Source organism: Lepisma saccharinum, chromosome 1 (genome assembly GCF_977018435.1).
Source record: "Lepisma saccharinum chromosome 1, izLepSacc3.1, whole genome shotgun sequence".
Classification (NCBI taxonomy): Eukaryota; Metazoa; Arthropoda; class Insecta; order Zygentoma; family Lepismatidae; genus Lepisma; species Lepisma saccharinum.
The window spans coordinates 117,987,445-118,013,940 of record NC_139229.1 but is presented as its reverse complement, the minus strand read 5'-3'; the positions used below and the strand labels follow the sequence as shown (position 1 = coordinate 118,013,940).

At 37.1% G+C, this 26,496-nt stretch overlaps 1 protein-coding gene across 10 annotated transcripts in view; it reads left to right on the top strand.

The window, feature by feature from the left end:
* Window positions 1–7,592: 7,592 nt before the first annotated feature.
* unc79 (UNC-79 domain-containing protein) overlaps window positions 7,593–26,496 on the top strand; it is a 149,744-nt gene continuing 130,840 nt past the window's right edge. For 9 of the 10 annotated variants that reach the window (XR_014443471.1, XM_083137393.1, XM_083137400.1 and 6 more), the window contains exons 1-3: window positions 7,593–7,678; window positions 13,719–13,812; window positions 23,123–23,242. Coding sequence is in view for 9 of the 10 variants with exons in the window: in XM_083137393.1 (XP_082993519.1) it covers window positions 13,791–13,812; window positions 23,123–23,242 (142 nt within the window). In the remaining variant the exon portion in view is untranslated. Of the gene's footprint in view, window positions 7,721–13,718; window positions 13,813–23,122; window positions 23,243–26,496 lie in introns of all 10 variants that reach the window. The other variant, XM_083137383.1, reaches the window with a different exon arrangement.

Sequence of the window (26,496 nt, the reverse complement as noted above, 5' to 3'; positions counted from 1 at the left end):
GCCATTATCAAAAAATAATAAGCAATTAAAACATTGAGATGGAAGTTAAAATTTCTAACCTCTAAAACATAATTGTTTCAAATGTGTTTGTGCAAAGGCAACCAAGCAACACATTCCCCCCTTCCTTGCCTGTCTCTGGCCAAGTCAAAGGCAGTCCCCACAATAACAATGGAAGTATATTGTACTGTGAATAGAATCCCGTCTTTTCGGCTTGCTTTGATGTTTCCTTACAAGTGACACACTACAATACGCCCACTCCATTCGTCAACAATTGTTTTAAAATACCTATTTGCCGATATTGAGCACTAATAAAGAATAAACCGAAATGAAATACAAGGAATCCGATTGTGACCGACTACCTCAATAGTTGATTTTTTCTTCTTTTGTTTGTTTCAATCAAATAAGAGCGGCGTGGTTTATGATTTCAGGGAAGTTGTTTTCATGTAATCTTGATTGTTATCGTTTTGTTTGTTCTCCGAGAGACAATGGCTTGGAAGGACGCTGGAGCTTAGATTGTAGACTGGGAAGTTCTCATTTTCAGAAAAAAGGGGTGTTGCCGTGTTAACAGTTAGTACAAAGAAGAGGGTCTACTGAACGGATGCGTGGAGCAAATGCTCTTCGCCGGGCAAAACTTTTCGCAATTTTCAAACGTGGCACGGGACGCGTGTGGAAAGCTGAAACACAATATTGAGTATTGCTTCTTTACATACTTTTGCATTCGAACAGTAGGTTTGCTATTCGCTATGGATAAATTCGTCATACGTTTGTCGTCGTCATCACAGGTGGATATTACTGACACTGAACATAGTGAAAAGCATGTTCAGTCAAAAAATAAGGAACCCGAGAATGTGTCTTCTGCCAGTTCCTGTAGTACATTAGCAACAAGTATCAAGAAATCGTCAGGCAGGTCATACCATGAACGATGGAAAAAGACATTTCCTTGGATTTATTACGACAAAGAATTGGACAAAGTGTTCTGTAGTGTGTGTAAAACGATTTTGATTCCAGTATAGTGCTTTCGTCGGCAACTGCTACTTCTGCAGACAGGGATTCGTGTAATGCATTTGTTCGAAATGGATTTTCCCAGTGGCAAAAGGCAATTGAACGTTTCAGGGTTCACGAAAAATGTACACTTCATCGTTCGTCCGTGACTGCTCTGGCAACTACGAAACAAGGAACCAATGTGTCATCTGTTATCTCAACACATAAATTAGGAGATATGAAAAATGCACGCAAGGCGATTTTAAAGATATTAACGTCCCTCCAATTTTTAAGTCAGCAAGGAATAGCAATTCGGGGTCACACCGATGAAGCATCAGTTCATCAGTTGCTGCTGCTTAGAGCAGAAGATGCTCCTGAGTTGAAATCTTGGCTGCAGCGAACTACATATAAGTGGGTTTCTCACGATATATTGAATGAAATTGTCTCTTTATTATCCAGCGATGTATAGCAAAATATTGTGAAATCTATTAAGGCGGTACAATAATTTTCTCTCATTGTAGATGAGACTTCCGACATATCAGTGAAGGAACAAATATCCATATGCTTCAGATTTGTCGATGAAAATCTGCAAGTTGAAGAAGTGTTTATGGGCTTCTATGAAGTAGCTTCAACAAGTTCTAGGACATTGTTTGAAATCGTTCAGGATGTCATAAGACGTTTATCTCTCGACATAAAATACTGTCGTGGTCAATGTTATGATGGCGCGATTATTGTCAGTGGACATTTAACAGGATTACAAAGTAGGATTACTCAGTTGGAGCCGAGAGCTATATTTGTTCATTATTCGGCGCATAATTTGAATTTGGTAGTGCAAGATGCGATGCAAGGTATCAGTTATGTGCGAGACTTTCTGGTGATTCTTCGTGAATTAATATCATTTGTAACACATTCGCCAAAGAGACTAGCAGTGTTTCAATCAGTACAAGAAGAGAACGAAGATGGTGTTGTAAAAAAACATTCCCAGACTGACTTTGCGACCATTCTGTCCCACAAGGTGGTGTGTGAGGGTAAAATAACTACAATCTTTGGAAAGTAATTATGATGTTCTCTTGAAATTTTTGGAAGATCTGTCAGAAGAAAAAAGTGAAGTCGGTGGGAAGGCTAGTGGATATTTTTCTGAAAATGTTAATTTCAGTTTTCGGCAGGATTAAACAACTTCATTCTTCTTTTCAGAAGAAATCATTATCATACCGAGAAATCAAAACTTTGGTGGAAACTTTGTCTACAAGTTTAGCTTCACAAAGGGATATATTTTTTGAGTTGTGGAATGAAACCATGAGGATAGCGGAGGAATTGAACATTGATGAACCAGTTTTGCCTAGAGAAAGGAAGATGCCAAGACGCTACGACGAAGGTAGTGATCCTCATACGTATCAAAAGCCGGAGGAAATGTACAGACCCCTATTTTTTTTAAATAATTGATGTGGCTGTGGATTCGCTAAATCGTAGATTTCAAACAAAGGTTTTGGAACTTATTTCACAACTTGAAGCTTTTGCTATCGGTCAAATTGGTGCTGATCGAATTCTGCAGTTCTATGAGACAGGCTTTGATAAGACAAGCTAACATTGCACAGGGACATGTTTCTAGATGTGTACAGAACGAACAAAGAAAAGTGGCCAACTTGTCAGACATTACAAATATTTTAAATAGAGAAAACAGTGGTCCCATGCGTGAAATGCTCACAGAATTTGTGAAGTTTGTACGGGTGATATTAACTATACCTGTTACTTCTTGTACCTCTGAGCGGTCGTTTTCAGCACTTAGACGATTGAAAACGTTTTTGAGGTCAACAATGACCCAAAAAAGATTGAATGATTTGACAATTTTGCATGTTCATAAAGAAATGACTAAAAATATTGACATTACCAAAATTGCAAACAAATTCATAAGTGCAAATGACGTAAGAAGGAATGTGTTTTATATTGAAGTTAACATGTCATAATAATTATTATTATTATTTGGTACATAAAGTTAGTAATTTTGTAGTTTCTGTTCACAACAAAATCCTTGCATAGTTCTTTCTGCAATACAATTAAAATTATTTGCATTTATGAAGATTTTTCATTTTAATTTGTATGAATGTGGTATTTTCTTTTAATAACGTGTTGATAATATCATTGCCTTTTGCAATCATTGTGCATGTAAGTTGTTTAAAGTATACAATACTTGACAATTACAGATTTAACCGCCATTGATGTGCACCCACAGAAATTTTGGAAAGTAGGCGCCCTTGTCTCTGGTAGAACCTTCTCTGTAGTATGCATTATTCTCAGTCACATTTCGCTTTCATAGATCATATATTTACATCACTTCTCCAATTTATCCACACAAAATAATTTAAAATATTAACATTATTTTAGCTATGAAAAACACTTCTTAATGTGAAAAAATAAATTGCAACAGAAGGTTTTGTTTTTCATTCCTCTCAACTTCACAAGTCTTGACAAATCAATAACTCTTCGGTCAGATGTTTCAGATTTGAAATACATTTTTCATGAGAATCATGTGGAAGGCGGAGGGGGTGATTACTCCCCCCCCCCTTCTCAACTGAGATGTTAAAGATTGAGATCATGCCTTGTCGACATCTAAAACAAAATCACCCTCTCGAAGAAAAATTGAATGACCCGTGAACATAAGAATAAATGACGATACTTCTAAATCTAAGTGATCAGTCAGCCACGTTTAGACACGATGTTCAAAACTAACAGCAAAGTTTAAACGAACCTAGCAGGCGAGAACTAAAAAAAAGTCATCCGCTCTTCCCTTCCCACGTTACTAGTGCTTGATATGTTGTCTTATGTAAAAAAAAAGAAAGAAAGAAAGGACAAGATTTTTTCATATCCGAATTTTCTATTTCTCATTACTATAGGTTGGAATATAAACAACAAAATGTACACTTCAAAGTTTGCAGCACTAAAAACCGAGAGCGCGAGGAAGGGATGATATATTGAGACGGTACTTCGTCTCGTCCTTATCTGTCCTTCAACACAGAAAACAAATTAGTCAATAAAATGCAAGAAGAGAAGTACAACCTACCAATCTATTGCTTCTATATCAGGGGACTGACTTCAGTACGAGTGTTGCCACAATATGAGGGCACAATTTCCCTTTCCAAGGGGAAAAATTTCCCTTTTTGAACCAATTTTTCCCTTCACCTAATCAAATTGTATAATAATAATAATAATAAGTAGTAGTAGTAGTAGTAGCAGCAGCATTATTAGTGGTGGAATTATTTGTTAGAATAAAAAACATCTTTAAAAAATTCACATTTCAGTTTCATCACTTAGTGACCAGATGTCCCAGGTTTGAATCCTTGTCAGGAATCTTTAATCGTTAATCCTCATCGTTACTATTTATCCAAAGATGCATAAAAGCAACGTACAATAAACTTAAAGGAGCAGAAAGAAGTAGGAATAGATAAATAAATAACATTAAAAATGTGGATATGAAATTCGAAATTAACATAAATTGTAGTAATGTTGTCAGATGACTTTAAAATTTCCCTGCAATTGTGGTATTTTTAATCGAAATTCCCTTTTCCCTTTTGGCTAAAATTTCGGTCCGAATTTCCCTGCAAAAGGGAAATTTCCCTTCATGTGGCAACACTGTTCAGTACAGTGATCTTCAGACGTGACATTTCCTGTACTTTCCGAATACATTATATTATTCTTGATAAGCTTTAATTGGAAAGAGGGCACTCTCGAATTGTTGTTTTGGGCAAATTTGCCAGAAAAAATTATTGAAATGCAGTAAGAGCTATTTAATTAGGTTTCACTGAGAGTAAAATTCATTGTGGTCGGCTCCAAAACCTGATCTCACCCCGAGTGCAGAAAACTCCAACTACTGCAGTGCCATGACCACACGCAGGAGCTGTAAAGGTAGATTTCTACACAGGTGATCTGATCGGCACCACGCTCCGGTCGGCTCTAACTCCTTCAACAGGTACCCATTGACCAGTGGCGTATGCTGGTTCTAACGAGTGGGTAATCTCCGACCCTTGATCATCAAACTAATAAATGTTTCCGTGCATTTTATATCAGGATCCATATGGGATTTAGGAATATTTTGTGGGAATTTTTGTCTTATTGTGGCGACCACAATCAATTAATTCTCATTATTGCAGTTTAATATACGTGTAGAATTTCAAATAATAAAACAAGACAGTATTCTAAAGCAAAATAAAAAAAAACCTGTGAAATATAAAATGAAAGACATGCACTAGTGAAATAGAAACCCTCATTATTAATTTAAGTGCAAAATTCAACTTACTCCAGGACTCAGAATGAAATTCCCTATGAATGATAAAAAAAAATCCCTTTCCGAGCTCCAAATTCCCTGCAATGACAGGTTTTAAAAGTTCGAATCAGTGCAGGCCTGAGCCAGAAATTTATTTTGGGGTGGGGTGGAGAAGAGGGTACTCATCCCTTATTACCAGCCGCATCATAAAGTTGAAAAAGTGGGGGTAGAAGTTCTGAAGATAAATCTCAGATAATTACAACGTATTATGCAAGGTGTTTAATCTGCAAATGAAGTAAAATTAATTACCACTATACACTTTTTAAATTAGATATATGAATGATTTCGGGGAGGGGATTTCAGCTCCCCGAGTCCTCCACCTGGCTACGTGCCTGATGTGTTTGTTCCTTATATGTTTTAGTCGTTCATCTTCATCACTATTAATCTAAAAAGGTGGAATAGTAACTTAAATAAACTAAAATATATGTAATTTATTTATATATTTTCCTTTAAAAAATATTCGTGTGGCCGCGGTGGCTCAATCGGTGACGCGTCTGACTACCATGCTAAAGGTCCCGGGTTCGATCCCCGGCGGTTCAAATCCGGGAACTTTTCTAACGATGGAAGCGGCCCCGGCGCCCACCCAGCGTCGAATAACATGGGTACCTGGGGGAAACTCTGGGGGGTAAAGGCGGTCAGGGGCGTGATGCTGATCACATCATCTCCACTCACGACCGGATCAAGAAAGTGTGGGGCGTTACCCCCACACCCCCTATACGCCTTCATGGCGTGGTGCTATGCGCAGGGGAGCACTTTACCTTTTTTACCTTTAAAAAATATTCAGTTCCGTGAAGGAAGTACTCTCCCTGCTTTTGAAGATTAGAGAGAAGAAACAATCACTATTTTTGCAAATACAAGAATGGGGGGAGTCAGCTTATAGGTGCATTAATTGCTTAAGTTTTGAATTTTAATTTAGTTTGCTTCATCTTCAATATTTAAGCTTTTTCCTTTTGTAACAGACATCAGCAAGACAGAAGTAAATGTATAGTGAAAATTAGCGTAGAATTGGTTTGCCTATGTTATTCATATTTTCCTGTTCTTCGCACTTTACCGGGTATGTTTTCCCTATTTGCCTTACAGAAGGCAATTTGTGAACCCAAGATTCCCGTTCCTGAGAAATGTCCCTGCCATAAAAAACACAGTTTCTATGTTTAGCGACGACATAGCCTTCGGGAGAGAATTGTGGAGGAGGGTTGTAGGAGGTCAATGGTCGCCAGCGGAAGGAAAGGCAAACTCTAGGGGTTGAGACCGGTGGACTCTCACCAGAAGGAGCTTACCCTGGCCACGGAATCGGCGCGCCTGAGAAGCAGAGTTTCCTCCCCCCTCTTTTCTTTCTCTTCTCGCCAAGGGTTGTAAAAGAAGCGGGTGGAATGACGTCAGGGTGAGATTCCCTAACGTCATTCCACCGGCTGGAGAAAGGTTCCCGGACATTCAGCGGCAAACGGTTGGAAGCATTCGCGGCGCGCTTGAAGCAAAGAAATGTATGCATCGAAATTGGTTTGGAAGAATATTGCGAAGAAATGTATATATATATTTTTTTAAAAAAAAGAAAGAAATACAGCCGGGTCATCTGCGATTACCTAGATGACCCAGAGTATACGCCGCTGCCATTGACGTACTCTCTCGAACACGATTGCCAGACATCCTACTTTCACTGGACTTCATGTATTCCACAATCTGTTTTTATATTATATATTATTTCAACGTAATATATAACATAATATATATTAGAATGTATAAATATATCATGGTGTGTGAGCATGGACGTCTGCAGGATTTTTTCTAGGGAGGGGCAAGGAAGGTATTTTTTTCCAGGCGGGCAAACAAGGCACATTTTCCCCCAATAATAGTGTTGTTCCCTCAAAAAATATTGCTTAAATTTGAAATTACCATGTTTGTGCAAAAATTAACACATATTATTGTGGCTGAAATGAAATTATATGTGTGAAATATTTAATTTTTGGTTTACTTTTTCAGGGGGGCATGCCCATCCCCTTCCGGACGCCCATGTGTGTCAGTGTGCAAAGGAGAAATCCCAACTCTGGAATTGCACACGGGTTTTACGCGTTGCCGTTATGCACTCAAACATTAGACAACTTTAATTCCTCAATTACAGGAAATGGAAATTTCACTTTCGATTAAAATTTTGAAGGATTTACTCGTAGGACAGAAAAAAACCTTTCAACTTCCTAAAAGTTAAATAGTTTTCCGTCAGATGGCACTCCAAGCGTTCATTTTCTTTTGTCGTTGCTACCACCTGGTGCCTAATATCGAAACTACATCATACAACCATCTTTCCATGTACAAATTATTGATTTTTCGTTCTTACACCGGGAGGCGCGGTGCTCACTGCGGAGATGGGAAAGGAAAGAATCATGGGTACGCCCACTTTCATAGTGATGTTCAGCAGACGGAATAATGGTAGTATAGCAAAGTAGTCACATTGTGTAATACAGACCGAATGAAAATGGTGGTGGACAATTCGCCTACCGTTTCTTTCGCCGTTGGGTGTACAGTCACCGGCAATATAAATGGGGCATCGAGATTGTGAAATACTAGGCTTCCCTGCAGTGCATGATATGTTGCCTAACTGTGATGAGGAAACTTCAATACCAAGTTACGATGTTGCTGTAGAGTTGGCAACACAGCAAGCGCAATGTAGTAAACAACTACAATATGTAACATTGTTATTCGTACACATAGAATTTCAGAGGAAAAAATGGGTAACAGTTTCATACATCGGAGACATATTTCTTCATTTTTACAGAAAAATCTACTTACAGGAGGTGTTCTCTTTCATCGTGGTATCTATTTGACCTGGAAATCGTCAGTTTCCAACCTTTTGTTTAAAAAAAAAAACTATGTTTGCCTAAACAAACCTAACCTAACCTTATCGGAATGGTTCGTGGGCTATTTGTCAGCTACCCATGCATAATGTACAATTTGCACACGTAACGAACATGATAGTAGGTATTTTTCGGTGAAGAAGGTTGGAAGCACTGATATTCGAAAAAAAAAGAAGCTATATCATTTGCAAAGTAAGCGATATCATGCCGTTATGTGCGTTCGGTAGCACTTAGAAAAATACGTTACTTTAGTAGAAAAAGTGTTTGTTTTCGTGTAAAAAGCGTAATGGCACCTTTGAACTATGTTCCGCAATACACGATTGGTAAGTACGAACCATGCGAAACACAAAATATCTGATTTTAATGTGTCTCCGATCTATCAAACTGGTACCGAAAAAATGTCATATCTACTAGTAAAACTTAAATATAATCATTTTCTTATGTACCTGGAAATTAATGTTAATGAAGGTTTCACCAACAAATGTCAATAAAAATGTATGTTCAAAGTGTATAAATAGTGCATATAATTTGTGTGAAAAGAGAAAAACACTGTTTCAACAACAATAACAACATTGTTATTCGTACAGGCAAGAGTTTCAATCTTCCTCGCATACAGCGCTACCGCTATTCGGGCAATTTCGTGCAGTTTGCAACTTCGTAACAAGTTTGAACATGCAGGTGCGCTCCCCGTCAAGCGGAATGCTGGAGTAGGTATTGTTGTAGGCCTATCGTCTATCTATCAGCGTGTTCGAAATGAGCAAGGTGAAGGAACGTAGTTCCGATCTGAAGGATGTTATTATAAATTTGGCTCTTATAGGTTATTTGTTAAGAAAAATTGGACAAACAGTCAATAAATCACACTCCACAGTTCAATACATAGTAAACAAATTTAGAGAGGAAGGTTCAACACAGAATGTGCCGAGAAAACCAAAAGAGAGATGGTTGAATAAACGTGATGAATGCTTTATTTTAAAAAGAGTGCGAGAAAACCCCCGACTAAGCGTTCCTCTGTTACGACCATTAGTAGAAAATGTTGCTGGCAAGATGATGTCTGATCAAACTGTCCGACGTGCCTTGTTTAAACATGGATATCATGGCAGAATACCACGAAAGAGGCCGTATGTAAATAAGGTGAATCGCAGGAATAGACTTTCATTCGCGAAAGAGCACATCCACAAAGACCAGGAATTTGGGATAGTGTCATATGGTCAGATGAGTCCAAGATTAATATATATGAGTCAGATGGGATAAATAGGGTCTGGAGAGAATCAAATAAAGACAATGATCACATTAACACAGTTCCAACAGTTAAACACGGTGGTGGGTCTTTAATGATTTGGGACTGTCGTCCAAAGGTGTTGGTACGATCCAGTTTATTGATGGTATCATGGATGCATATGCAGTGATTAGTACGCTACATTTTATAAGTAGCTTCACTACAACTACAGCTACTCTTCCAAAATGTAGCTTCGCTACAACTACAACTAAATTTACCAGAAAGTAGCTTGCTAAGCTATTCCTGTTCACTACTCGCTACTTCGCTACTTTCGTGCTACTTCTGTATTAAAAACTTAAAACAACCATATGGCTATTCAAAAGAAGCCCTAGTATGATAGTAGTAGTGGAAGTACTGAAAAATAGATTTTGTTATTTATTACCATGATTCCCTTCATTCTATAATTTTTATAGCAGTGTTACTTCAGTTACATATTTTTACTCAAGTGTTTGAGAATAAAGTACCTTTGTAAGTAGCATATCAATTCAAAAAACTAGGTCTTACACGTATCCATGTTGTTCTTATTGTCATATCAAAAATATTTATGTGACAGACTTCTTTTTAAAATTAATTGGAAGAATATCACATTATTCGAAATAAACTATAATGTGTTGTGCAAAACGGGAATAAGATAAAAATGTGATATTTATCAATGTAATCTTGTTAACTTAAATAGAATGTTATTTGGGGGATGGCGAATATTTGCTCGAACCTTGAGGATAGCTGAGGGATGCTTCTAATGGGATAAATGAGAAACTAGTGGAGCAATGCTTTACGTAAATTTTTATGTTTGAAATGCTCCCCCGAAGACACAGTGGAAATTGTAATTGTCACCTTGTATTCAAAGGGTCCAGGTTCAAAACTGCCGGAGGACAGATGGTGGTTCGTATCAGTCTCGATCAGCTGATCTGTACATAAAGTGGACTCAAAACAAATACTAGGAAAGACGCCTAGTTTGGAGAATGGGATCCTCCTGCTTCTCCATTCCCCACTCTGCTCATCATTCATCATTCTTCCTCATTCTCACAATTAGCCAAAAGTGGCAGAAAATGGCCATAGATAAGAGTATAACTAAATAAACAATCCATCCTCATTGCCATGATTAGAAAAAGTTACAGAAAAGGGACGCAAACGTAGGAAAAATACATAAATTTGAAAACTGTGCATTTTAACAAAAGAAAATTGTAATTTCTACAGGAAAGTCAATAACTTGTACGTTCTTTTACAATATGATAAAATATATTGAGGAAACTGATGTGCAAACTCGAGTGTTCTAAACATATTGTAATTTTAAAATTTGCGAACAAGCATTATGACGAAAATAATTGTTATTCCAGGAACATTATCGTTCTTGTAACAATAATTTCTTGCCGGTGTGATCCTATACACCGACAATGAGCAATGCTGTTAACGTACTGAACCATTGATTGCTGGCACTATTGCCTTGTCAGATTAGTAGAAAATCGATTGCTCGTTTTTGCACTGTAAGTTGTGTTTTACACAGTAATTATCAATATTTTGCTGTCTGTTATGCCATCGATATCCACAGGATTTGTTCCAGGGGTGGCACAAACTGGGCATTTTTTCCTGGCGGTGTAGAAAATGAGACATTATTCTCCACAAAATAGTGATCCAGATAAAAGAAATGGCTATTAGCCAGAATATATTCATATATGCCAGTTAGTTATCTGGATATTAGGATTATTCAGATGCTAATGAAATAAATTATGCAGATATTTATAACCGGCGATATAAAGATATTTATAATCTAGATTATCTGTATTTCCATGTAATGGACATTGTCTTTTTGAATCGCTTGCAAAAGTAAGCAATATTGTTGTTTGTGCCGTTGCCACTTTAAAAAATTACCTCAAAATGCTGAGAAAAATGTAGCTGGAAACTACAGGAATTTTGTAGCTTCGCTACAGCTACAACTACAATTTAAGAAATGCAGTGCCGCTACAGCTACTGCTACAAATTTTGTAGCTAGCTACAGTAGTGACGCTACAAGTAGCTCGCTACTTCCAACACTGTGCATATGTCTATTTGGACATACTGAAGAACAATGTAAGGCAGAGTGCCCAAAAAGTGGACATGCCACCTATCTACAGATTCCAACAAGACAATGACACTAAGCATAAGGCACGAGTTAACATGAATTGGCTTATATGGAATGTGCCCAAAGTACTACAAACACCAGCTCAAAGTCCAGACTTAAATCCCATTGAGCATTTAGGGGCAATTTTGAAGAGGTGAGTTCATAAAGCAGGCGTTAAGTCCAAACAAGAGTTGAAAACTGTTGTGCAAACCGAGTGGAATAAAATAAGCTCTGAAACATGTCTGAAACTGTTAATTCTATGAAGAACAGGTGTCAAGCAGTAATTAAAGCCAAAAGATATGCATCAAAGTATTAGAACTATCAGTCAATTTGCTCTAAATATACTTTTTTTTTTATATTATTAGTGAAAAAAAGGGGTTGGAAACACTGACAGGGGCTTACGTCATCAAACGTACGCAGCATGCAGTTCACATTGGGAAAGCAATGGCAATTGTGCATCGGTGAGATATTTCTCTTGAAAAATACATGATTTCCGGGTCAAATATATTACATGATGAAAGAAAATACCTCGACGAACGTTGGAAAGCTTGCAGAAACTCTTTTCTGTAAGTAGTTTCTCCTGTAAAAATGAAGAAATGTGTTTCCGATATACCGAACTGTTACTCCATTTTTATTGCTGGTGACTGTACCATAGTAACACTTTGATTATAAAAAAATATATTTGCAGAAAAGTTCAGGCGATTTTTAAGATCATTCTCTCACACACACACTCAGGTATAACATTGTTCAGTATGCTAGATTCATTAACCTTGCGTTAGGCTCGTCATTTTCTGTAGCATACTTAGGTGCATGAGGTACACCTGTCACCCAACTCTTTAACTGTCTTTAAGGCATGAAGTACAACGTTAATTATAATGTACATGCATGCTAAATATTCTTTCTTTGTCTAAGATCAGCTGCAATTTTTTGCTGCACTGTGGCATAATATTATAAAGTTAACGTCCCCCACAGGCCTAAATATGTAACAAGGAAGCAGTGTCATGTTTACTTTTGGTCACATGGTCACTTTCATCACTAACACACACCTGTGTGTCCTCCCATTTCACACTAACCCACTTCCATATAACATCTGAATCTGCTTTGTGTTGTGGCTTTCTAGGCTTTGATATTTTTCTTGTTACAACTGTTCGCCAAGCATGCAACATATCTTAGCATAACATGGCTTAAAAGTGCAACAGAACAACACCGCTGAGCTTAGAACAATGGCAAAGAAAGGATGTTCAGTTTCACAAAAGCATCCTTGTACAATGTAGTTCACAGTGTTGCAATCTTGCAATGAATATCGATGGGAGACACTGGTACCCCATGCACCTAATGGAGGGTTAGGTAAATTTTTTCAGCAGACAAAAGTTTATGGAAAAGTTAACCACTGGAAGGCAATATAAAAAACCACCTGTTCACCAAATCGAGTAGCCAGCACTTTTGCTGAAGTCAAAGGCTGCTCAAGATAAGATTTTCACCTGGATAAAGTGGATCTTTGGAACACCCGCTCTAATGTTCAGTCCATCCTGCCATTCCCCCAACTTTCTGCCTGGTTCCTCCTACTTTCCACCTTCCTCCAATAAAAAAAAAACATTCTCATGTTATAATGTTTGCAGTTTTAATGACAAAAGATAATTGGCTCATTTTTTAAAGACTTCAAGTGTTACTGTTAAAGAACATGTTTATTGTAGGTATGTGTTTATGTAATACCTACATAATTACATCATAATAACAATAATCTCTTGGCTTCTCCAATATACTCATTATGTTATCCAAGAGTAACTTCAATTAATTCTTGTTTACACAAATCCAACTTTTTAAGACAAGTAACCATGCTTAGGTAATCAGAAATAAGGTTTTGATGCTAACCAACGAGAATGTTCTGGTCAGTTGCCCAGCCCTTAAGCCACCCATGGCTGAAGTGACTTATCATATTGTGCAGGTCCATAGGTTCAGGCATTGACATTTCACTTTGTGTTCTCTCGTGCAGTTCATCTGATCATTGCCTGAATAGAAATAGGAATGAAATAATTCTTGAAGCTTTCCTGGTAGCGATTGATGAAGAGATTTTCAACATCTGGAAATCACATGGTTGTTGTACTGAGAAAACCTCTTCATCAGAAAATAGGAATGTTATGTTAGTATTGCAAAATTATATTAGTTATAGACACTTAGTATGATGTTTTTTTTTTTCAGAATGCCTCACAATCTTTCAATTACGAAAGTACTTTTAAAACTTAGGACTTCATAAAATACTGGAAATTCATCATGGGAACAAGAGCAGCTGCATGTAAGTATTATCTTGCCAACTACTTCATAATATATGAATTCTGATGTGAAGATATTTTTTTCCAAAAGTACATTTTTTAGCTTGAAAAGTATGCCTTTTCATTTTACTGGAGAGATCCTCCATCTCCTCACGTAACTTCAAAACACATGTATCATCTGTAGCAGCAATGGCATCTTTTTTCTATTCAAATGTTGAAATTTTCTAAGCATGGATAAATTCAGATGTTACCCTAAGTAAGCAATAATTTGGCATGCTCTTGTTTCTGTTCTTCTGTGGTACCTGTCATATTGTGCGTTTGTAAATACTGCATAGATTATTTGAAGATGGTTTTAATATCATTCCACGCCAAATCAACAACAAGAAAAAAAGTGCCATTTCTGCCTCGACCATCTCTAATTTTTCTGAAACTCTACTATTTGGAGTCTTCATGAAGATATGAAATCCTGAGAAATTGTAGCTTCCTGTGTGGCGTAGTTATGGAGTTTTGGGGGCTTGAAGAAACAAAAAATTGTTGATTTTTAGTCTGCGCCAGACACTTTCATGGATAATTGCTCTTATCCCAATTGACGTAGAGAGCTGGTTGTAGTCTTGTTTGAAAGGACATGAAATAAGCTTTCCAATGGTGTATCACGTCACTATATTTAGAATAAAATCTTTTCAAGGTCATTCACTTTGACCTTTGGACCTTGAACTTTTGAAGATGCATATCTTCGATTTCCTTGGAACTGAAATATATTGTTAAGACAAGGTTACACTATAACATATACAAAGTTGAAGTTGGGACGATTATGGGATAATTAAAGAAAAACAATTTAATTGCATTGCAGTGAAGAATGTGTGCAGGAGTCTTGTTTGAAGCAAGTGTGGTAGAATGTTGAATAGACAGTTTGTCACTTTTAATTTGAGCTGACTTTTTTAAGTAAGATACCTTGATCACCAGCATCATGGCATCTTCCAGATTAGAAAGCCTTGAAGATTTTGAGATCTGTGGAAACCTTGACAGTCCACCTTGATCCCTGGGGATTGGACCGCCTCGGATTGCATGCAACCTAATGGTGCCACACGAGGCCTTGATCGTGACCTTGACGTCGTCAACTGACGAAGTTTAGCCTGGGCCACTGATAATAATCCTACCTGGCAACTTTATGTATATAGAGGTCCGTGTGACCAACAGACACTGTGGAGCCTAGGCCACCAAGAATAATCCTCCAAGGCAACCATTTATAGACCATTTATATAATCTAGCAGACTACACGCTACCCTGAAGACGGAGGCAGATTCAGCCTCCAAAACGTAGGTAAATCTCTTTTAAAAAATAACAGTGGTTAAAAGTCCAAAAACTAGAATCCTGTTTTGATGCTCCTGATGCTGAACAAACACCAGGTAAGCCTATTGACATACCAGTAGATCCTTGTGACCCTGTGAATGCAATACCACATAACAGAACAGACTGTTCTGTAAGGGTGAAATTAGGACCGTACCAACCAAACCTGGGGGTTTTCTTTAGAACTAGAATAGGTGGGAAAGAAAGGGCTTTTCAATCTAGCTGGTTTCACAGTTACAAAATGTTGGAATATAGTATAGCTGTTGACTCTGCATTTTGTTTTTACTGCATAGTTTTTGCTTCAAACAATGCATCAGTGAGAGGGCACCTTGATCAAGCATTCATTACGCGAGGTCTTAAAAACCGGCATAGAGGAAACGAATGTTTTCGAAGTCATGAAAAATCTAAAGGACACCAGCAAAGCTTAAGTTCCTGGTCAAACTACAATAAAAATAAACCAATTGACGGCCAATTGGATGAGTGTAAGAAGGCTATTCTTTCAAAGCAAGAACAAACAAGACTGCAAAATCGACAAATCATGGAGAGGCTAATAAACATAATTCTTTGTCTTACAAAAGGAGGCCGCCCATTGAGAGGTCATACTGAAAATAAAGAAGCATACGACAGGGGGTTATTTCTAGATGTAGTTGATTTAATTTCCAAATATGACCCCATTTTGAAAGAACACTTAGTGAACAGTGCCAAAAAATTGGACTTACTTAAGTCCACAATTTCAGAATGATCTAATCCGCAGTTTGAAAAATGTTCTTGTAAGGAAGTTGAAAATGTCATTACTTGGTACAAACGTGTCAATTATCGCTGATGAAATGGTGATTGTGGTCATCATGTACAGATGTCTATAGTTTTTCGATTTTTTGATGTCATTAAACAGTTACCTGTTGAGCATTTAGTGACTCTTCGTAAGTTAACTTCTGTAGATGCACAGACAATTTTTAATACATTAGCACTAGTAGTGTCAGAGTTTGGTGTTGATTGGGAAAATGTTCTTTCAGTTTGCTTCGATGGAGCCTCAACAATGTCTGGGACACTATCTGGGGTGCAAATGAAGTGCAAAGAAAAGAACAGTTCAATAATGTACGTTCACTGCTATGCTCATTGTTTGAATCTTGTACTTTGTGGACTCGTGTAACTCGCGACCCGAAAATAGACTAGTTTCAGATATTTTTGGAACAATTCAATTCCTTTACTCTTTCATTGAAGGTAGTTCGTCAAGGCATGCAGTTTTTGAAAGTGTATGCCAGGAAACTGGTCTAAGTTTAAGAACACTGAAGTCTTTGTCAACAACGAGATGGGCGTGCCATGCTGAAGCTGTTTCTTCAGTGAAAAGGAACTACTCTGCAATTATTTTGGCTTTGGAAGAAATCACTCAAAACAGTCATCAGGGTGATGTGAGAGCTAAAGGTAATGGACTAAAACAACAAGTCAGATCGTTTGAGTTCATCTTTTGTCTCACAATGCTGCACCCAGTCCTACAAATGATCGTGAAGGTTAGCAAGTTACTCCAAAGTCCAGATGTAAATCTACTTTCGGCTGTATCTAGTGTCAGATCGCTTCGCAATACTGTGCAATCCATGAGAAATTCATCTCAATTCACGGAACTCTTGAACGAAGCTATTAAGCAAAATTACAAAGACTCTTGATGAATCAATCAGCTCGCAGTATTTGTACGAAACAAAGGAAGAGCAGATGAGAATTTCTTGTTATTATCCTCTTTTAGACTCGGTTGTTTGTGGTATTGATGAGAGATTTTGTCAAGAAACTGTTGGGGTCATGAGTGCCATGGGAAATCTGGTTGACTTGAATGTAAAGGATGAAGAAATAGCCATCTTAGCTAGAACATCCAAATTGTCAGGCGACGAGTTGGCAACAGAAGTAAGACTTCTGAAAGGAAAATCCTCTGTACCTAAGGGAAGTTCTTCTGTACTTTTGTACTTGATACAGAGTCTGAAGAAGACCTTGCTAGAAGGTTGAAACGTTACGTTAGTTTATGTTTTTAATAAAATAAATTACTGCCTTGGTCAGCATATTTAGTTTTTCATAATCATGGAAACAAGGCTTAATGGAGTTACTTCTGTTACGCTACAGCAGTGGTTTGAGTGGTTGGAGAAAGAAGAGAGAAAGAAATTTACTGCATTCTACTCTGTACTACAGCGCTTTTCTTCTCTACCTGTCACAAGCTGCACGTGTGAGAGAGCTTTCTCCAAGCTTACCCAAGTTAAAACTAAATTAAGAGCAACTCAGAAGCAGGATAGATTGGAAGCCCTGCTCTTGCTATTTGTGGAACAGGAAAAAGCTTCGTCTATTGATGTAAATTAAGTTATTGATGAGTTTAAGAATATTGTACCTTTTGACAGACGTCTCTTGTTATAGATGACGTGTATTTTGATGTCTTTGTTTGTAACATGTATGAACATTTTGTGTGTGTGTAATTTCTATGCAATTTGATTTTTTTTCCTACTATATATATTCAGAAATTTTCGACACTGTCATTTAGTGAATTTATATTCCTTTACAAACATCAGTACAGTTAAAGAGCCAAGTGATTGTATTGCAAAATATGCTATTACAATATATATGTACAAGACCTCATTTTTTTGTGCACACCCAAATATAAAGTTCTTGCTATGCCTTTGTTGATAGTCCATATTTTGAAATTAATAAGTATCACCTGGAAATTAACACCAGAGCAGGAACCAACAGTGGATATCCACAGACAGATCAACACTTGAAACATCAATGAAGCCTGCAGAATTCATAGAAATTCTAGTCGAAAAAATGCGCACCTGATCGGAAATTCTTTCATGCCAACAATCTTAATTTCTCAAGCAAGAAACAGTTCTTGATAGGCAATACATTGTAATTGCAGAAAATTACTCCTGTGTGTTGCAAGATGCCTCACAAGGTTTTCATTGGAATAATGGTCAAGCAACATCAATACATCCATTCACTATTTATTATGGAAATCCCAGTACTTCGACAGTCATAACTGAAAATTTGGTTGCCATATCAGATAGCACGATAAAGCATTAGTTCACTTACTCCAGAAAGTACTTATTACATTTTTGAAGGATAAATTTGTTTCTGACAACCTGGCCAAGTTATTTTACTTTTCTGATGGAGCAGCTGCACACTACAAAAATCGCAAAAACTTCATCAATGTTGCCTACCATGAGGATGATTTTTCTATGGTGTGTGACCGATTTGCTAAAGTTAATTCCATTCCAGGAATCCAAAAGGTTCATGAAGTACTTCCTTTTATAAAAGATGTCATACATATGAAACGTTATTCTGCATGTGATGAATTTATAGAACATCGTTTCATAATATGTTCAAATGCCTTAGAATTTACAGATATTACTGGATATTTTACTTGTGCATATAATAACAACTGGTAGCTAGTGTGTGTTCAGAAAGTGTCTGAAGACACCGGTGATTTACAAATTAACTTCCTTCAACCTCATGGACCATCAGGTTCATTTTTATGTCCCCATTTTGTCCAACTGGACATTTGTTGGATCCCAACGTGCAATGTTCTAACAAAAGTGGACCCTTCCACTGCTACAAGAAGAATGTACACTTTAACAACAGACGAAAGCCAGCTTGCCATGCAAAGACTGAATGGATGAATATGAAGAACAACCTGTGAACTATGGTGCATATAAGTTATTTCTCAGGAAACAAACATTCTTGTCCATTTTTCACTACTGCAGGGGCGGCCACTCATAAGGACGATACGGACGCCACACTGCCGTGTGTAATCACAAGTGAACAAACATTACTTTAACATTTATATATTATCTTTTACATTGTCTGAATTACAAATATTCCATTGCTTATAGATCATTGGTTAGTTGGTTCTGTATTCATTCTTCCGCGACAATTGCAAAGTTTGCACGCTACCGTGTGCGGTAATACGGAACTTCGAGAGAAATCGGTCGGGGCGCCGTCCTCCCACCTTACGAGACGTAGAGCATTCTCAGGCACGGCCGCGAGGTGTAAAAGGCGAGGGAGCTGGCGGAATAACACATGCGGGATCTGTGGCTGAGAGAACGGAGGGTTTGTCGTCCGAAACCAACCCCCTAGGCGAAACTGGCCCTCTCTCCGGAGAACGGTACACAATGAAGAGTTGCCAGAAGCAATGAAGTTATCACAAGAAGGAAAATTACCAACCATCGAAAGAAATCATTCTGTATTCCATAGAGTAATAAATAATGCAATATCCAATGAGGAAAGAAAATATCGGTAACTGAAAAAGTACAGACAGGTGCTTGATATTTGTTATTTATCGTCGCTTTCTGCTACTTTTCGGTAATCACGACGATGAGGATAAGTGATAATTAAATGATGAAAGGGCACTCACAAAGAACACCCATGTCCAGGCCGGGATTCGAACCCAGGATCCATGGCTTTGCAGTGCTGTATGCTAGCCACGGAAGTCGGCTACAGCTTCGTGTTACTCACAAAATTAGATTTACTTACATGTCTTGATTAGCACGTTTTGAAAAAACCCTGATAGTGTGACAAAGTTTCACAATTTCTTTTCAACCTGGCTGTTAAATAAATTAGAAACTAGTCATCTAAACTCACCAAGAGCCGCTACAGGAACCTGTGTACTATGAATTTCTGAAAATTTGGCAAAATTGTCTGGCAACCTTGAGGCAATAAAATGACTGCATGGGTAGACGATAGCATTGACACTTGTTGCAAAGAGAATACTTGATTCTCTTTGCTTGTTGTTTCTTCGTTTTCCATGGAAAAGTGAAGCTTTCTCGGTAGTGTGCTGTAGTTGTGCGTTTATTGCGATGAGCTATGTGGAGAACTTGTTGGTGCGAAGTTTTTCTACCTGAAGTCTGGTCTAGCCATCCTAGACCGAATTTGAATCTAGAACAAACATGTCTGAAGAAGATTTCTGGTAAGTTTGAAGTTTTTACTATAGAGCTTGAGCTTCTGGTAATGCAGATATTACCTTTCCAGTGAGATATTTACTTTGCTGCCCTATTTCATATATCAATTAGTCATGTTGGACAGGACGTTTTTTGTGTAACATTTTTACTAGTAATTTTCACATTCAATGCACGTAAATATTCGTCATTGTGCTTATCAATTTTCCCCTCTGTTAAGTTAAAAAAACAAACAACTAAATCTGTTAGAACTCTATTTCTTCTTCCATCTTTCGTAATCTTCGCATTACTGTTAAATAATTATTAATTTATCATAATATGTGAAAACGTGCAAGACATGATATTCGGTAAAGACGAATATATCAATTTCTTATCATGTTGGCTGTTATATACGAAATTAATCAATTAAACTCACATTACAAGTAGAGCAAATTTGTGAGCTGTCGCCCCTTCACTTTGGTTCACCAGAAGCTGCCACTGCACTACTGTAGATAATCATATTATTCTTAAATGTAAATAACAACAGTGTTGCAAACTACCACTAGAAATGACCTGTTCAAAAAATACACTTATACTAATTAAATTGTTTTTCTTTAATTATTCCATCATTGTCCCAACTTCAAATTCGGTTATGTTATAGTGTAATCTTGTGTTAACAATATATTTCAGTTCCAAGGAAATCGAAGATATGCATCTTCAAAAGTTCAAGGTCCAAAGGTCGAAGTGGATGACCTTGAAAAGATTTTATTCTAAATATAGTGATGTGATACACCGCTGGAAAGCTTATTTCATGTCCTTTCAAACAAGACTACAACCAGCTCTCTACGTCAATTGGGATAAGAGTAATTATCCATGAAAATCTCTGGCGCGGACTAAAAATCAACAATTTTTTTGTATTTTCAAGCCCCCAAAACTCCATAACTACGCCACACAGGAAGCTACAATTTCTCAGGATTTCATATCTTCATGAAGACTACCAAATAGTAGAGTTTCAGAAAATTCTGAGATGGTCGGGTTGTGGACTTTGTTGATTTGGCAATTGTGGCTGGGTGCGTATTACTCACTATATAACATAAACAATACTAAAAATAGTATACCATTAGTTTAAAGAACTACTTACGTAAGTGACTATGCAATTGTTGAAGAACGACGTTTCAGGGTACAACTGGCCCCTTCATCAGGTTCATAAATCTTTCTAAGCACTAAAACATAATGCTGCGTTGTAAAGTGTAATATGAGGATTAGGTAGAGGGTTGGGTTAAAAACACTGTCCTTGACATATTTCAATTTAAAAAACCTCACTATTTAAAAGACCCATTAAAACCGAAAACACCTGTATGCATTAAGATCCCTTAGAAACAAAAACTCTTAAAAAAGATAAAAACACGCACAATTTCACAGCTGGCACTGGTGAAACAACTTCAATCGGAGAAGAAATGAAATCTACTTCCCCTCTATCCCTTCCCTACTCTCCCCTTCATTTATGTCACCATTCCAGTGCAAACTCACGTTCTACACCGGCAGCTTTGACGACTTCCGGAGTAACATGGAATCCAATGTTAGGTTCTTTTTTTGTTGCTTCGTCCCACTTTTTGAAAAGCCTCACCCATCCCTCTTCCAAGTTACCATCATCCCGATTAAGTTTTACATTTCTACCCATGCAAATATTTGCAGCCTCGTAAACATTTCTATTCAATTTATTCCTTTCCTTTCTGATAACCTCCCTCTTGATAATTTTATGCCCACTCCCGATTAAATGCTCCGATAGCCCTGTTTTGAGGACCCATTCTCAGATATCATCATCATGTTTGCCCCATCTTACATGCATGCTTCTACCCGTCTGTCCTATATACTATTTTCCACATTCACATATAATTCTGTATACACCTTTAAATTCCTTGGGGTTTCCTTTCCCTTTATCCCATTTTTTATAATCTGTAAAATGTTTTTCCAAATTCCGGCTGCCTTCATCCCACATTTAATCCCATATTCCCTTACCTGTTTTTTCAATTTTCTCCGATACCCCTTTGAAGTATGGGATCCCAACAAACCTAACTATCCCTTTACTTTTTCTTCCTCTTTCTTGTTTTTCTCATTCGTGTCTACATTTGTGTTTCTTTTGATAATTTTCTGTGCTTTCCCAGCTATCCTATTCATATCCTGAACCCATTCTTTCTTCCCTAGCCGGACCCTGTGGCCGAATGGTTAGTACATCATGCTGTGACGCCAAGGGTCCCGGGTTCGGTTGTTTGTGAATGCCAATTCATCAATTTCATCACTCATCCCCATCTTCGCAAATTAGAGGCACAAAACGCGAAGTAAAATAAACTAAATCAATCAATCAACCATTCTTTCTTCGCACCTCCATAATCCATTCTACTTCCTTTTCTTTTTCAATAAAGAGGATGTCAAGGACAGTTTTTAAGTGTTTTTAACCCAACCCTTTACGTAATCCTCATATTACACTTTACAATGCAGCATTATGTTTTAGTGCTTAGAAAGATTTATGAACCTGATGGGGGCAGTTGTACCCTGAAACGTCGTACTTCAACAATTGCATACTCACTTACGTAAGTAGTTCTTTAAACTAATGTTATACTATTTTTTAGTATTGTTTATATTGATGGTTATAATATTTAATTATTTTGGACTGAGGGAGTGCTTGGTTCAGTATTACTGCATATCAATGATGGAAATATATTTTTTTAGGAACTTTGATTTGTACTTAAAACAATGTTGTTTCTGTGTTATAACTTCTTTATTGCCGATGTTCATAGTATTAAAAAATCAAGAATATCGAAATATTATACCATGGTAGGAAAATTGTTTTTATATACAAAACCAATTAAAGTACTCACATTTTCTGCGAAGCTTCGCTGAAAACATGAGTACCTTAATTATCTATTACCGCATCTCTCATTCCCATAGTATGAATACAAAACCAAGTTCATAAAATGAACACTGAGAACAGGGAGAGTTTTAAAGAATTTTAAGATAAGTACATATTGCATGGAATTTTGCCTTTGTTCTGTTTAATATAATTCTTACACACTACATTTTCTAGTCACTGCAAAAATACGAAATCTACATGATTATCGACTGCGGCTACTTCATGGTGTTATGCCTGTTCCATCTGGAGTGGATGTGGGGAATACACTGAAATACTTTTCACAAACATTGCTGAGTAAGTATTATGTATTATATATATTTATATATGAGAGAAAGAGAGAGAAAGTAATCATTAAAATATTTTTATTGCAGAATAAGTAGTTGCCAAAGTTTAGTTCTTCACTGACAGTCCCAGGTTCAATTCCTGGCATGGGCATTTCTTTGTGACTGGCCCTTCGTCAATTTCAGCTTACCATCATTCATCCTAATCATGGGATGTAATTTTTTTTTCTAATATATTGTGTTCACATATGAAAAAATTCCAATACTTTTCCTTTTACTTAAATAAGGAATACAGTATACGTTTTTTAATGTTTGTGTGTTTTCTGTATCACGTGTATAAATCCGAATAATAGACATGAAATTATACATTTTTTACATTGTTGCTAGCTGAATTTTAAAATCTTCAGTGATTGTATTGATATATATTACAGTAGTGGCATTAATTCTGGACACTTTTAGTAAAATGTTATTTTTTAAAAAATCTCGAATGTAGAAACTATATTCTGTATAGAAATGTTAAACAAGTTTAAAGGACATCATTCAGTAACTTCAATAATTGCATCTGGGTGCAGCATTGTAGTCTGATTATAATTGTTATTGTTATTTTCAACCAACAGAACGCTTGTGTGCAATTGTTGTATAGTAGGTCAACTTCCCAACTGCAGCAAGCAATGAAGCTCACACTTAACCCACAGTACAATACAGAAAATACTAATAATCAGAGAACAATGCTGCAGTAAGATGAAATTCTTGAAGCTACTGGACAATGTACAACAATGATGCTTCCAGTTGACCTACTATACAACAATCGCACACAAGCGTTCTGTTGGTTGAAAATAACAATAATAAGACTAGAATGCTGCACTCAGATGCAATTATTGAAGTTACTGAACGATGTCATTTAAACTTGTTTAATATTTCTATAGAGAATATAGTTTTTACATTCTAGATTTTTTAAAAAAAATAACATTTTACTAAAAGTGTCCATTATTAATGCCACTACTGTATATTAGACAGGGTGGCGACAGACCTGGAAAACTGGCAAAAGTCATGGAATTTGAGGTGTCAAAAAAAGTCAGGGAAGTGTCAAGGAATTTTGTCTTCATTGACTTTTTTTTAAGATATCGTTATGGAACTCTGCACAGGAACAAAAAATCTTGTTGCTAAGTTTCGGCTTCAACTTTTATGCCCCTTTTATGCACAACAAAACCACAGCGCCAGAAACCAGTGATGGCAGGAGGGAGAGAGAGAGAGAGAGGGGCAGAACAATGTTTTAAGCATCTAAATATTACGTGGGAAATGCATTGAATTATCATTTTTTCTAGTCTGCATTGGAGTAGTAAGGGGACAGAACTGTCAACAGATGGAGGGGATGGAAGCGGATGGTGCCGACCGATAGTTGTCTGACGTCGTAGTAAGGCATTTTGTTGGACAAACTGAAGGAACATGGAAGCAAATAGGCTCCATTGATACATACAATTTTTGTCGAAACCGACAAAAGTATTTCACTACAACATGCGACAGAAATTGCATGCATGGCACTCGTATGGAATTGATTTTTGTTGGATGTCTTCGGACTTCAACATCCAACAAATATTGCATGCATAAACAAGAAGAGCTTTAGACTGCAAATAGGCTGTTGGAATTTTGTTACTCTTCTGGCTCAATTCACCTTATTTAATGTAGCAGTGCTTACGAAGGTTTTCTTTCATCATCCTGACGTATTACTGGTTTCACACAAGTTAACATACGTTTACAATGACATTGCACTATTCTTAGATATGAAGAACAATCCAACAAAACTGGATATATATTGAATACTTTCACGAAAAAGTGAAACATAAATCTGAATTGGTGAACGTTATAAAAATTTGGCAAGTGCATGCTCCCAACCTCAAATTTACTGCAGCACTAGCATTGCAATGAAATTAACGCCACACTCTGTCCTGTCTGTTTAAACTCGTGAGAGATGGTCATTAATCTCTCACTGAGTGAAGTTAATGTCTAATATTATGAAATAAAATATTAATAATAAATACGTAAATATTTTAATATCAAATTTACTCAAATCATTTAATCATAAAAGTAAATCACTTTCTTCAAGAATTGACTTTTCTCTGCCAGCCTTGCTAAATTTTCACTTTCCATCTACTGATTTATATGACGGGTGGCCAGAAAGTTATTTCCAATTAGTAGGGACATTGATTTTTCACAAACGCGAAAACCGTGAAAAATGTTAATTGCTGCGAAGTTGTGTTTATGAATGTGCAGTGATGTCTGGACAAATTTTTCACCTGTTCGAAATATCGAAATAATTCGAATAAAATGCGAATTGTTGGCTTTTTTAGCGATTTTTTTTAAAAAAAATGTCCTAAAACAACTAAGAATTCCATGAAATCCAACATTCTTGTCTTTTCTAGGCCGTGTTTGTGTACATAGAACGTGCAAATTTTCCAACATTTTATTCAAGAGTAAACTATAATGCTCATTATACATGGAATAATTCCGACAGCCAAATCATGTATTTCCCATGTTTTTTTCAACTTCTATCAAAACCATTTGCATCACAGAGCAAAGTGGCAGGGTTCTAACAGGAGATCGAGTGCATATCTACCGTCACATGGGAGCAACAAGCTAAGTGTGCACCATCAGCATTTGTCGAGCGAGAAATAATGGAGCTCAGTCATCAGGGCACCTGACTACCATGTGAGAGACCCGGGGTCAATCCCCTGCAGGGGAGAACTGGGATCTTTTCCACCTATTCAAACTACTCCGGCACCCACCCAGCATCATATCAAGCGGGTACCTGGAGGAAACTTTGAAGGATAAAGGTAGCCAGGAGCGTGGTGCTGATCACATCACTCCCACCTCCAGCTGTGATCAAGAAAGTGTGGGGCCCTAACTCCACACCCCTATACACCTTCATGGCAAAGTGGGGGGGGGGGGTCACTTAACTTTTACTTCCTCAAAAATCTGTTCCAACATATCAAACTGTCATGAAAATACGTAGACCATGTGACCTACAATTTAAAATAATAGTATAAAAGCACAATGGAGTATTAAGTTTCGGTATATTTGGCAGAAAAATGTTCTAAAACAAAAATGTGAATTTTTGGAAAGGTAACACTAACAAGTCCAAAAAAGATAATGCCAATTTTTGGTGCCATGATATATCGGTATCTGTCAAGTGAGATTGATTGATTTAAATTTTTTGTGTGCGTCGCCACTTATAGTAATTATGCACCCTTCAGTATATACGGGAAAAAT